General features: G+C 45.4%; 1 protein-coding gene across 1 annotated transcript in view; it reads right to left on the reverse strand.

Moving 5' to 3' along the window:
• The window catches only part of dnah7 (dynein axonemal heavy chain 7), a gene marked incomplete in the record, with an annotated part of 224,097 nt that overhangs the window by 201,405 nt on the left and 8,792 nt on the right, over nt 1-13,900 (reverse strand). The window contains 1 exon segment of the mRNA XM_062964053.1: nt 8,857-8,982. Within this exon segment, the coding sequence (XP_062820123.1) occupies nt 8,857-8,982 (126 nt within the window).

Consider the following 13,900-nt stretch of genomic DNA (forward strand, 5'->3'; position numbering starts at 1 on the left):
CTTTACCTTTACCTATTTGACTATCAACCATGATGAATTAAAAAAATAAGGTGTGAGCGTACATGAATAAGTTAACCAATACAATTTTTTAAAAAATCAGGATGTAAAGGGTAGGCTTGAGAGTAGATCCGTTTTTAGCCGTTTCCTTTGGCCAATCTAGCTTCTTCTGTTTGTTCAGGTGCCCGTAATGGCAAGGGCCCAGCCATCACGGATTCCCATCCATAACGGGACCATGTGGCAGCCGATCTCAGTTCCTCCTCCCCTATTCGGCAGCACAGTGTAATCTTTTTGATTTTCCTTGATTTTCTTTTTATTTAGTAGGACTGACTGGGAGTTGGGGAAATGTGGGGACGTGTGGGTGGGGTGCATGCGTGCATTTGGGGGCTTGGGAGAGTTACCCTTTTAGTTTATTTCTCTTTCCCTTCCTCTCCTTCAAACATTTCTAAAAGATAATAATTATTAATCCTAGCAAACAAAAAGAGAACCCTCATTCTCTGAAAACTACTACCTCCTAGTTACCTCTTCTCTAGAGTAGAAAGCAGTAACAGCTTTAAAGAAGCATTAAACCCGAAGCAGAATGGAGACTGAAGCATGCCCACTTCAGACAGAGTCTGCAGTAGAGAAAAATGAAGGTTTTATTAATGTAATGTTATCATGGGAGTTGTAGTTTTACAAGGCCTTTACCTTCTCTGCCAAAAAGGGCTGGTGCCTCACCAAACCACCACTCCCAGGATTCCTTAGCATTGAGCCATGGCTGTTAAAGTGCTGTCAAACTGCTTTGATTCTAAAGTGTAGATGCACCTATAATGAATGGGGAAAAGTAAGATCACAAGCTCTGTATGGCTATTCTCCAAGCAAGTCTATTTTTACACTGTCCCCATATCCCAGGATATTATCCCTGGTTATCAGCTTTGAACTGGATTATATGAGATTATTTGTTATATGATAACAAATAATCTGGGATCTGATCCTGAGATATAAGGACAGTGTAGAAGGGCCTATAGAAGAAACAATTCAATTAAAGCTTCCCTAGAAGACAGAACGATAGAGACATAGTAAATGTAGAGGTTTTCCCCTGACATTAGGTCTAGTCGTGTCTGACTCAGGGGGTTGGTGTTCGTCTCCATTTCTAAGACAAAGAACTGGCGTTGTCCATAGACACCTCCAAGGTGAGTTGGCCATCATGACTTCATGGAGTGCCATTACCTTCCTGCCAGAGCAGTACCTATTGATGTACTCACATTTACATGTTTTCGAACTGCTAGGATGGCAGAAGCTAGGGCTAACAGTGGGAGTTCACTCCGCTCCCCAGATTCGAACCACCAACCTTTTGGTCAGCAAGTTCAGCTGCTCAGCGGTTTAATCCGCTGAGCTACTGGGGGGGCGGTTAGAGGAGGTAACAAAAAAAGTCAACAGAAAAACTAAAAGTGACAAAGAAAAAGTTCTGAAGTTTTTTCCCAATCTCTTCCTTAACTGGAGTCGATATTAATAAAACCATATTATTTTATACATATATATTATTTAATACATACTTAGATAGCTTTCCTATTAAATTCCTATTAAAATTATCACATATATTAAAAATATAATCTGAGCTTCAGGGATGAAACTATCACATTTGGAAACAGGCTCAACTGCTGATAAAAATGAGTAACATTGATGTTTAATGGTCTTTCTCTGTTGGGAACAGAAACCTTAGCCTGATCAGGCTTAACTTGAGAAATATTGTAAAGATAACGTTCTCTGACAACAATTAGTTCCTTCAGGGCTTTAGCTGTCAGAATGAGGTAGTACCTCAACAGAACAAGTTAAGCAAATATTGCTTTATTTGCCTTCCTGCAGGCAGCCCAGGGTAAGCATTTTTCAGCAATTAGTCTCATTTTAGTTCTTTTCCATTTCTTTATTATTTTATTGCTTTCCTACCTTTACCATTTAACAGCTGTACACTGAGCTATAAAATACTGTGAAATGAGAGTGTTCATCTGTGTGATGATAAAGTTTTGCAGTTTAAAGCAAAAAAGGTATTCATATTTTAAAGAGCAAAGTATGGTATGGGAGGAGAGTTTAAGAGATTTCCAAAATGGATATAATGAAGGAAGACTAAACAATGTGTTGTCGAAGGCTTTCATGGCCGGGATAACAAGGTTGTTGTATGTCTTTTGGGCTGTGTGGCCATGTTCCAGAAGTATTCTCTCCTGATGTTTCGCCCACATCTATGGCAGGCATCCTCAGAGGTTGTGAGGTATGGTTGTGAGGTTGTGAGGTATTCCATTTGAGAAAAAAAGAGCAGATAAATTGTCTGCTGAGAAAGTGAAACAAAATGTCTTTTTCTCAGGAGAGGAGGTTTATTAAGGTATAGGGAAAAGACTGTTACTTCATTGGGGTCAATGTTGGTACTTCAAGTCATGCCTGTTCATGCTCTAAATTTCCTATATGGATTTTGATTCATAGTTCCTGTCATGCCAACTTTTGCTCTTTGAATCCAAGTGTATTCTTTCCTGGTTCCAGTTTACCAAGTTCATGCCTTGTCTTTTGGGACTTACTCTGGCTTGTGTTTTTAGATTTTACAACCTTGTACCTTGTGATTTATTCCTGTACCTTGGAAGTGGTGGACTATTTGTTGTGACTGCGCCTTCGGGGATTATGGTTGATGGTGATGGGATTAGAAGAGGAAGAAAAAACCCTCGTGATGAGGGTTCATTGGAGGAGTTGCGCAGGAAACGAATTAGAGAGCTCAATGGGGAATCTTCTGAGGAAGATTCAGATGGGGAGTTTGGGGAAGAAATGGATGCTGAGGAACAGGTGGTGGCTGGGGAAGTGGGCACTGAATGGGCACAGCCACCGGAGATGTCTGGGGATTTGGGGCCTATGGATACTACTGAACCTCATAGAATCATAGAATAGTAGAGTTGGAAGAGACCTCAAGGGCCATCTAGTCCAACCCCCCGCTAAGAAGCAGGAAATCGCATTCAAAGCACCCCCGACAGATGGCCATCCAGCCTCTGCTTAAAAGCCTCCAAAGAAGGAGCCTCCACCACGGCCCGGGGGAGAGAGTTCCACTGCCGAACAGCCCTCACAGTGAGGAAGTTCTTCCTGATGTTCAGGTGGAATCTCCTTTCCTGTAGTTTGAAGCCATTGTTCCGTGTCCTAGTCTGCAGGGCAGCAGAAAATAAGCTTGCTCCCTCCTCCCTATGACTTCCCCTCACATATTTGTACATGGCTATCATGTCTCCTCTCAGCCTTCTCTTCTGCAGGCTAAACATGCCCAGCTCTTTAAGCCTCTCCTCATAGGGCTTGTTCTCCAGACCCTTAATCATTTTAGTTGCCCTCCTCTGGACGCTTTCCAGCTTGTCAGCATCTCCCTTCATCTGCGGTGCCCAAAACTGGACACAGTATTCCAGGTGTGGTCTGACCAAGGCAGAATAGAGGGGGAGCATGACTTCCCTGGATCTAGACGTTATTCCCCTATTGATGCAGGCCAAAATCCCATTGGCTTTTTTAGCTGCCGCATCACATTGTAGGCTCATGTTTAACTTGTTGTCCACGAGGACTCCAAGATCTTTTTCGCACACACTGCTGTCAAGCCAGGCGTCCCCCATTCTGTATCTTTGATTTCCATTTTTTCTGCCGAAGTGAAGTATCTTGCATTTGTCCCTGTTGAACTTCATTTTGTTAGTTTCGGCCCATCTCTCTAGTCTGTCAAGATCGTTTTGAATTCTGCTCCTGTCTTCTGGAGTGTTAGCTATCCCTCCGAGTTTGGTGTCATCTGCAAACTTGATGATCGTGCCTTCTAACCCTTCGTCTAAGTCGTTAATAAAGATGTTGAACAGAACCGGGCCCAGGACGGAGCCCTGCGGCACTCCACTTGTCACTTCTTTCCATGATGAAGACGACGCATTGGTGAGCACCCTTTGGGTTCGTTCGCTTAGCCAATTACAGATCCACCTAACCGTAGTTTTGTCTAGCCCACATTTTACTAGTTTGTTTGCCAGAAGGTCGTGGGGGACTTTGTCGAAGGCCTTACTGAAATCTAGATATGCTACATCCACGGCATTCCCTGTATCGACCCAACTCGTAACTCTATCGAAAAAAGAGATCAGATTAGTCTGGCATGACTTGTTTTTGGTAAATCCGTGTTGACTATTAGCAATGACCGCATTTGTTTCTAAGTGTTTGCAGACCACTTCCTTAATGATCTTTTCCAGAATCTTGCCTGGTATTGATGTGAGGCTGACCGGACGGTAATTGTTTGGGTCGTTCTTTTTTCCCTTCTTGAAGATAGGGACCAGATTCGCCCTCCTCCAATCTGCTGGGACTTCTCCTGTTCTCCAAGAACTCTCGAAGATGATTGCCAGTGGTTCTGAAATAACTTCCGCTAGTTCCTTCAATACTCTTGGATGTAGCTGATCTGGCCCTGGGGACTTGAATTCGTTTAGAGTGGCCAGGTGTTCCTGGACAACTTGTTTCCCTATTTGGGGTTGGATTTCCCCCAATCCTTCGTCCATTCCATGTTGCTGAGGTTGAAGATGGCTTTCTTTTTGTGAGAAGACCGAGGCAAAGAAGGCATTAAGCAGTTCTGCCTTTTCCCTATCCCCTGTCACCATCACCCCATCTACTCCTTGCAGTGGCCCTATCGCCTCCTTTTTCTTCCTTTTTCTACCAACATAAGCAAAAAAACCTTTTTTGTTGTTTTTTATGTCCCTGGCAAGCCTGAGCTCATTTTGCGCTTTAGCCTTGCGAACCTTTTCCCTACAGGAGTTGGCTATACGTTTGAATTCTTCTTTGGTGATTTCTCCCCTTTTCCACTTCTTGTGCATGTCACTTTTGAGCTTTAGCTCAGTTAGAAGTTCTTTGGACATCCATTCTGGCTTCTTTGCACTTGTCTTATTTTTCTTCTTTGTTGGCACTGTTTGCATTTGCGCCTTGAGTATTTCACTTTTGAAAAACTCCCATCCATCCTTAACTCCCTTGTTTTTTAATATCGGCGTCCATGGAATGCCGCTCAGTAATTCCTTCATTTTTTGGAAGTCAGCTCTCTTAAAGTCCAGAATGCGTGTTTGACTTGTCTTAGTTTCAGCATTCCTTTGTATTGCAAACTGCAGGAGCACATGGTCACTTGCCCCTAAGGATCCAACCACTTCAACTGTATTGATCAGGTCTTCCACATTTGTTAAGATTAGATCAAGAGTTGCTGATCCCCTTGTTGCCTCTTCTACCTTCTGGACCATAAAATTATCTGCAAGGCAAGTGAGGAATTTGTTGGACTTTGTACTCTTGGCTGAGTTTGTTTTCCAACAGATATCGGGATAATTGAAATCGCCCATGACTACTATATCTCTTCTTTGTGCCTGTTTGGTCAGCTGTTGACAGAAGGCTTCATCAAGTCCTTCATCCTGACTCGGAGGTCTGTAGTAGACACCCACGACAAGATCTTTTTGAGTCCCGGTTCCCTTGATTCTTATCCAGATGCTTTCAAGCTGGTTTCCCGGATTACAGTCTTGCATTTCTTCTGCAACGTAACTGTTTTTGACATATAAAGCTACTCCCCCTCCTCTCCCCTTTGTTCTATTTATGTGAAAGAGGTTATAGCCCTCAATGGTTAAATTCCAGTGATGGGAGTCATCCCACCAGGTTTCAGTGATGCCTATGACATCGTATGTGTGGTGCTGTGCTAGGAGTTGGAGTTCGTCTTGCTTATTTCCCATGCTCTGAGCATTAGTGTAAAGACATGTAAGCCCCTGTGACCTCCCCTCGAACTGTTTATTTGGGATTATTGTGCTCTCTGTACTTGGTCCTTGCTGTGTTTGTGCAGCCCTCCGTTTAGCCTTACGGCGGTTCCCTGTGGTCGTGGGTAATATAGTGTTCGCCAGGCTGTTGTTCCCCTCCCCCAGTGGATTTAGTTTAAAGTGCGCCTGATGAGGTTTGTGAGTCTGTGTGCAAAAAGATGTTTTCCTACTTGTGTGAGATGCACCCCATCGCTTGCCAGTAGTCCATCCTCTTGGAAGAGTAGACCATGGTCAAGGAAGCCAAAATGCTCCTCTTGACACCATTTTCTGAGCCAGTTATTGACCTGTACTATTTTTCCGGCCCTTGTAGAGCCATGTCCTACAACGGGGAGGAGGGATGAAAAGATCACATGTACATTATACAGTTTTAGCTTTGTTCCCAGAGCTCGAAAATCATTTGTGATCTTTTGAAAAGTATGCCTAGCGGTGTCATTGGTACCTACATGAATCAACATAAGGTGGGGAGGGTGATGGGGCTTTAGGAGCCTGCTGAGCCTCTGAGTGATATGGTGTATTTTTGCCCCCGGGAGGCAGCATGTTTCTCGAGCCATCCCATCCGGTCTGGAAATGATGGCTTCCGTTCCTCTAAGGAGGGAGTCACCTACTACCAAGACCTGTTTCCTTTGAGGATTGACAGGGTCCCTTTTGTGCAAGACAGTGTGTATGTCCCCTGAAGAGTGTTCCTGTTGAAGTGAATCATGTAGGTGTAAAGTGTTGTCCTCCTCCTCAACATCCCCAGTGCATTCATCAATGACAATCCATTGAGATACATCCGAGAGCCCATTACTCTCCCAAGGATGTTCCTGTTGCTCCTGGTCTATGATTGGGGATGGAGCATTTGCATGATTACATAAGTGTGACTGTGGTGATGCACTGTCCCCGTCAGGGCTATCCCCTGCGCATTGATCCAGGGTGGTCCACTGAGTGGTATCTAAGAAACTGTGGTCCTCCACAAGATGTGTTTCCTGATTGTATGTTAATGATGTAAGAATTTCAAATCTGTTGTGTAAATGCAGCTGAGCAGAGGAGTTCTGCGGAGGCTGCCTGGTCCTGCGTCTCCTTCTGTGGGTGACCTCCTTCCAAGCCTGAGGGTTGTCTACCTTTGAGTTGATCTCCCCATAAGGTTCCTGATCATGGTCTTGGTGGTGTTGGTGTGATGCAGGCTGCTGATCTACAGCAGCGTGTTGTGCAGTGTCCAAGAAGAGCTCGAGTGCCTGAATGTCCTTAAGGGTCTTAATACGGTGCTCGAGCTGTTGGATCCTCTGCTCCATCAGAGTCATCTGTTTGCATTTGGAGCAGATGTAGTTGTCTAGTTTTTGTGTGAAAAAGCGGAACAGCGGAATCTGGGGTGTCTGCAGGAGCAGATCCCACTTGGGATGCTTGGAGAAGGGAGGATGGTTCTTTAAGTGTTCATGGGGCTAAGTATGGGCAGGATGATTGGGACTCCGACGAACTATTAGGCACTCCTGATCCACGAGCCCTAGCTGTGTGGAGTTCGGACTCTGAGTAAGATCTGGGACACCTGGTGTTTGGATGTGTGTGTTTGGTCACCCAAGAGGAAGGGGAATAAAATGGGAATGTTTGGCCACTTCACTTTGCGTGTGGCAAGGTGTTGCTGAGGCGCCATTGGGATTTCTGTGCATTCATGAAGACTGGACTGGGACTGTGCTTCTGATGTAAGTTATCTGGGATTGCTCTGCAACGGAGGGATGGAACTGTGTGGGTTTCCCTGGACTGCACTCTGATTACTATTTCTAGCTGCTGTTACCATCGTTGCTTGGCTCTTTGTGCCTTTTCGTGGACCTGGTTTTGATGACTGCACCCTCTTCGGACCCTGGATTGGATTTTGACCTTGCTTCTGTCTTCGCCTTTGATTGACAACTACTCTCGGCTTTTGACTACTGGCTTGCCCTCCGGATTTCGCTGCTGCCTCCTGACCTGACCTTGGATCCTCCTGACGACGTCTCTTCACCCTCCTCTTGGAGCTCTTGGCTTTAGCTGCACCGTGAAAGCAGTTTACTGCATTTCTAGTTTGTTTGCTTTCAGACCAGTTTGGTGTTTTCTTTTGGGAACTGTCCCTTTAAATCCACAGAGCCGGCTGGCTGTTACAGTAATGGCTTGGAACCAAAAGTGCCTTTTGTACTAAGTTTGTTTAGCTTTGTTTTTCCTGCTTGGAGTTCCGGATTTAAGCTACTCATTGCAGCTTTTGGAAGGTTTCAAGTTCTTGTTTATTTTGCCTATTTTATAGTAGTCAACTCAATTTGTTTTCTAAGCTGAACTGAAGCGTCTTTTTAGTTTTATTTGAATGCCTGCGTGGATAAATAGCTTGGCTTGTTAAGACCTACTTTTGAGTTATATTTTTGTTCGAACTGCTCTTGAAACACTGATAGTGAAGTGTTTCAAGATATCTTCTGTGTTTATGTTTATTTTTTGGCTTATCTCCTAAATAAACTCTGTTTCGTTCGTTAATTGGCGTCTGACTCTTGACACTATTGCTGATGTTTTGAAGAAACCTTTTGAGAATTTACCTTTTAATCCTTTTTATTGCTTGGCTTTTAAATATATATTCTCCAAAAAACTGCTTGCTGATATATTCAGTTGGTGTGGTGTCTTATGGTCAGAGAGGTGAAGCTCTGGGATACAACATTACTTGCTTTGAACTGGAATATATGGCAATGTGGACTCAGATAACCCAGTTCAAAGCAGATAATGTGGATTATCAGCCTTGATATTCTGGGTTATATGGCTGTGTGGAAGGGCCCTTGTGGCAGAGAATACTGGCTTTTGCTCAAAGCCAACCCAGGACATTCTGTTACCTGGAGAGGAGTGGAAAATTAGCTCTTATCCCTTCCCTAAACACAGACCCATAACATGCCCAAATGGATAAGTAAATGTCCAAATCCAGCCACATCATTTCAGCACATGATCCAGAATATCCCATAAGCACTTTCTGCCATCATTAGCAGTAAAAGTGATTACAGCTAAACAAGGAATAACCTGTTCTGGAACACCTTTGTTTGTAGAGTATGCATTTTCACGAGTGGCAATATGCTTTCAAAACTTTGCTTACTGAAAATTTGTCTGCCAGAGGTCAAGAACAGCCAACATGGCGGGATTCATTGCATGCAAATTTTCATTTATATAATTGCGAGCCGCCAGGAAGGATTTATTCCAAGGCTTAGGCACCATGTCCATTCTGAAAGAACAACAAGAAAGAAGTAATCAACTAATGCTATGAACTCTAGAGATACTCTACCTATTAATATATCTACTTCTTAGAAATGGGTTCTAAAATTCAGAAGGCATATCAGAAAATAAAAATACATTCTTGGAAGAGTATATCACAATTACCCAGAGCAGAAGGTAAGATTTTCTTTCAAATTTTAAAATTCCTTTACTAAGTCAAAATCCCTTATGCTTTTCTAGGCTGTAGCAAATTAATTAACAATATGCTTAGCACTGTCTTAGGCAGTTAATTAACCAGATAAAAGTATTTTAGAGTTCTGGGATCATACAAAAGGATTAAAATAGATTTGTCAGGAACATGAAGTTTACTAATGGGCACAATCCATTCCCAGAAGTGCATGTTATGGAGGATGTCTACAGATTTCAACGAAATGTTGAAGGAAAACATTTTCTTGTGGCTTCTGGTGGAAGCATTTATCATTGAGCATATTGCAGTATACCCAGCCATTACCTACTGTGTTTGCAAAGCAATACCATACTCCTTAGGAAAGCTCTTTGACAACAGGGAATCAATTAAAAATCCCTCTTTGGCATCAGAGACAGAGCTCTCTGGTTTCAGGAGAGAAAAACCAATCTCGGACCTTCTCTCCCTGCCCCTATGGAATAATCCCAAATCAAACAGAAGGGTAAAAGAGAGTATGGACAGAGTAGTTGAAGCCAGGGCCGGCTGGAGATATTTTTTGATGTGAAGCGGGGGTGCTGAAAAGCGCCCCCGCCACCGGCCCCGCCCCCCGCGCCCTGGCCCCGCCCAGCGTGCCCTGGCCCCGCCTCCCACGCTGCGTGGGAGGCGGGGCCAGGGCACGCTGGGCGGGGGGGGCGGGGCCAGAGCTGGCCCCGCCTCCCACGTTACTCCCACTCGCCCGTCTGGCCTTTTCTAGCAGGCCAGACTTCAGCGGAGGTCCCTCCAGGCCGCAATCGCGGCCTGGAGGGACCTTCGCTGCAGTCTGGCCTGCTAGAAAAGGCCAGACGGGCGAGCGGGAGTAGCGTGGGAGGCGGAGCCAGCTCTGACGCCGCTCCCCCCCCCCCGCCCAGCGTGCCTTGGCCCTGCCTCCCACGCAATGTGGGAGGCGGGGCCAGGGCACGCTGGGCGGGGGGGCGGGGCCAGAGCTGGCCCCGCCTCCCACGCTACTCCCACTCGCCCGTCTGGCCTTTTCTAGCAGGCCAGACTTCAGCGGAGGTCCCTCCAGGCCGCAATCGCGGCCTGGAGGGACCTCCGCTGCAGTCTGGCCTGCTAGAAAAGGCCAGACGGGCGAGCGGGAGTAGCGTGGGAGGCGGGGCCAGCTCTGACGCCGCTCCTCCCCCGCCCAGCGTGCCTTGGCCCTGCCTCCCACGCAGCGTGGGAGGCGGGGCCAGGGCACGCTGGGCGGGGGGGCGGCGCCAGAGCTGGCTCCGCCTCCCACGCTACTCCCGCTCGCCCGTCTGGCCTTTTCTAGCTGGCCAGACTGCAGCGGAGGTCCCTGCAGGCCGCGATTGCGGCCTGGAGGGACCTCCGCTGCAGTCTGGCCTGCTAGAAAAGGCCAGACGGGCGAGCGGGAGTAGCGTGGGAGGCGGGGCCAGCTCTGCCCCCCCCCCCCGCCCAGCGTGCCCTGGCCCCGCCTCCCATGCTGCGTGGGAGGCAGGGCCAAGGCACGCTGGGCGGGGGGGGGGCGGCGTCAGAGCTGGCTCCGCCTCCCACGCTACTCCTGCTTGCCCGTCTGGCCTTTTCTAGCTGGCCAGACTGCAGCGGAGGTCCTTGCAGGCCGCGATTGCGGCCTGCAGGGACCTCCGCTGCAGTCTGGCCAGCTAGAAAAGGCCAGACGGGCCAGGGCGCACTGGGCGGGAGGCGGGGCACCGTCAGGGCGGTGCCCCGCCTCCCGCCCAGCCTGACGGCGCCCCCCCGGGCCTGCGCCCGAGGCGGCGGCGTCAGGTGCCTCAATAGTGGGGCCGGCCCTGGTTGAAGCTACACTCAATGGTTGTAAGATTCTGGGAATTGCAAGCCAAAAAAAACTTTTCCAAGTCTTGTTCCCACTCCTCAGTCATCAGGTTACAAATGCTGACTAACTCAGTTAGTTTCAACTCACAAGGGTGAAGGAAACAGATTTATTTATTAAAAGCCAGCAATTAAAAAACAGTAAGAAGAACAAAAGTACAATTCCTTCCTTCTGCCTTGCCACACATTAATTTTTTTAATGAGGTATTAAACTGCATGCTATCTATGCAAATTCAGTCAGAAAGGGCAAATTTTTTGGGAAGGCCTCTTCCCTTGCTAACCAAGGACGATTCACAGGCTCCTTCCACACAGCTGAATGAAATCCCAGATTATATTAGAAAAAACATTTCCTTACTCTTGACGATGAGGTGGAAGAACTTGTGTTTTGTCTTCCTCTTTTTCCCTGGGATCTCTTAAAACAAAGTCAACTGAAATAAGGCATTAAAAAAGAAACAGAAGAGAACACAAATAAGCTCAGCAAAACAGAAAAAAAACAGACAAAGAAACTGAACCAATTATTTTCAGGTAGACTTCAAAGGTGTTATACAGGAGTAACTGAAAGCATGCAACTCAAAGTCATTTGATTAAAGAATGCTCTGCAAAGCAAAACAAAATATGTGTGTGTGTGTTTAGGGTTGAAATGGCAAAATTTCAAAGCAGCTAGCAGAGGGTATACTGACAGCACAATCCAAGAAATGTTTACTCAGAAGTAGGTCCAATGATGCTCAATGAATTTTCATTCTTAATAAGCAGGTTTAGTTTTGCAGCCACAAAACAAGGTAACATGCCCAGAATTTAAAGTTTCTTCCCCAAGACTTTTAAGCCACTTCCACTTTTTGGAAGGGCCCTTCCATACAGCCCTATATCCCAGAATATCAAGGCAGAAAATACCACCATATCTGCTTTGAACTGGGTTATCTGAGTCCACACTCAGATAATGTGAGACTTTCTGCCTTGATATTCTGGGATATAGGGCTGTGTGGAAGGGCCCAAAGTCTTTTACTGTAGCCACTGCTTAGCTAGGCATTACTCCTTTTGAGTTGAAAACACTCTTTCAGGGTGGATCTACACTGTCCTATATCTCAGGCCCCTTCTACACTGCCATATACTCCAGATTATCAAATCAGATAATCCATATTATCTGCTTTAAACTGGATTATATGAGTCTACATTATCATACAATCCATGTTAAAACAGATAATCTGGATTTTATATGGTAGTGTAAATAGGGCCCAAGGATCTGATCCCAGATTATCCTTTTATCCCAGATTATATGGCAGCAGAGACTCATGTAATCCTATTCAAAGAAGATAACCTGTAACCAGATCCTGGAATATAGTGCAGTGTACATCCATCCTCAGACCCCCAGCTTCCAAATCCAGGATTTTGGCTAGAAAATCTTGTTTGGGATTTACTTCTAGTATCCCCCAGGTCCACCCCAAATATATTTCAGTTTAAAATGCAGTATTCATGATACACAGTGACTTCCAATGATTATCTGAGGGGTTTACGGTTTAAACCAGCTTTGTCCCTTTTCAGGCAAAGTCAGGAGATATTCCAGATTTTGCTAGAAACTTCAGAGCAGTGGTTCTCAACCCGTGGGACAAGGCACAGCAGTGGGCCGCAAGAACGAAAATCTGGTCCATGAACTTCCTTCCTCTTTATTTATTTATTTTATTTTATTAATTTTATTTCCGCTCCTTTCTGTAGAGCTGACCATTGCATTGAACAGACCACATCAGCTATAGATTATTAAATATGGTTTTCTGTGGGCAAGGAGATGACAACTACTGGATGGCATATGTTCTGTATCAGAAACTAGAACTGATGTAGTCTATCAAATGCAATTTTCTGAATCAGCACCCCAAATAACCAAATCTAAAGTTGATCAAAAACTTATTTGTAACCCTTTTTGGTATTAATGTTGGAGAGTAGTCCCTCGTCAAAATGGTCTCTGGTCAAAGTGGGCCCTGGTCAAAAAAGGGTTGGGAAGCACTGCTCCAGAGTATCCGAAAGATACAAGGCAGTCTGCACAACTGGAATGGGTTCAATTCAACCTCCTCTGCTGCTGCTCCTATCTGGACATGGAGATATGTGCCAGCTCCTGTCCATTGTAGACAATCTTCTCCCCTTCTTCCAAGTCATGCGGGCACATCTGCTGATGTAACAATGAGGTGCCCATGCAAATAGGAAAGGAGATTGCCCATTTCCTTCATGCTGATTGCATGAACATCCCATTTTGATGTCAACAGAAATGCTCTTAACATGGAGCCTCTTGGTTAGCTGGGAGTAGCAGTAGCAACACAGAGGACAGATTAATGCAATCCCAGAGGGACTGCTATGCTTTCTGTGGAAACAGCTGCAAATTCAGCACAAAATGCAAAACTTTTGTTGTATTGGGTCACATTTGGAGATGAGCTCTCCAAATGCAAGATTTTGGGCAGATAATATTGTTAGTCCATATTCTTTCTCAACGTCCTGGCTTTGGCTTAGAAGACTTTGGTATGGGTGTCATTTCTCCACATTGTTCCAAACAGAAGTGCTGGCACTTCCTTTTTTCAAAGGAAAGTTAATGTGTGACTCCAGTTTGCCTAAGATGCACTATTGGCAAGGATCACAAGGTCTCTTGTAAGCATGTGTACTCAGAACATGTACAAATTCATTCATGTATTCTGAGGCTATACTGGTAATTCAGGTCAGAACTTTTCGGGCTGTGATGGGGAAGAGCTCCATTTTTTCTTAAAGTTTCAGGGACCAATAACACATTTGTGGCCACTTGTTACAATTGTTTCTTGCTTTCTTGGAAACACTTTCTTAACACAACTATGTTTAACACTGCCATATAATCCAGTTTCGGAATGCAGATTCAATGCTTTGAACGGCATTATATGTGTCTAAA

The sequence above is a fragment of the Anolis carolinensis genome, chromosome 1 (assembly GCF_035594765.1).
Source record: "Anolis carolinensis isolate JA03-04 chromosome 1, rAnoCar3.1.pri, whole genome shotgun sequence".
NCBI lineage: Eukaryota > Metazoa > Chordata > Lepidosauria > Squamata > Dactyloidae > Anolis > Anolis carolinensis.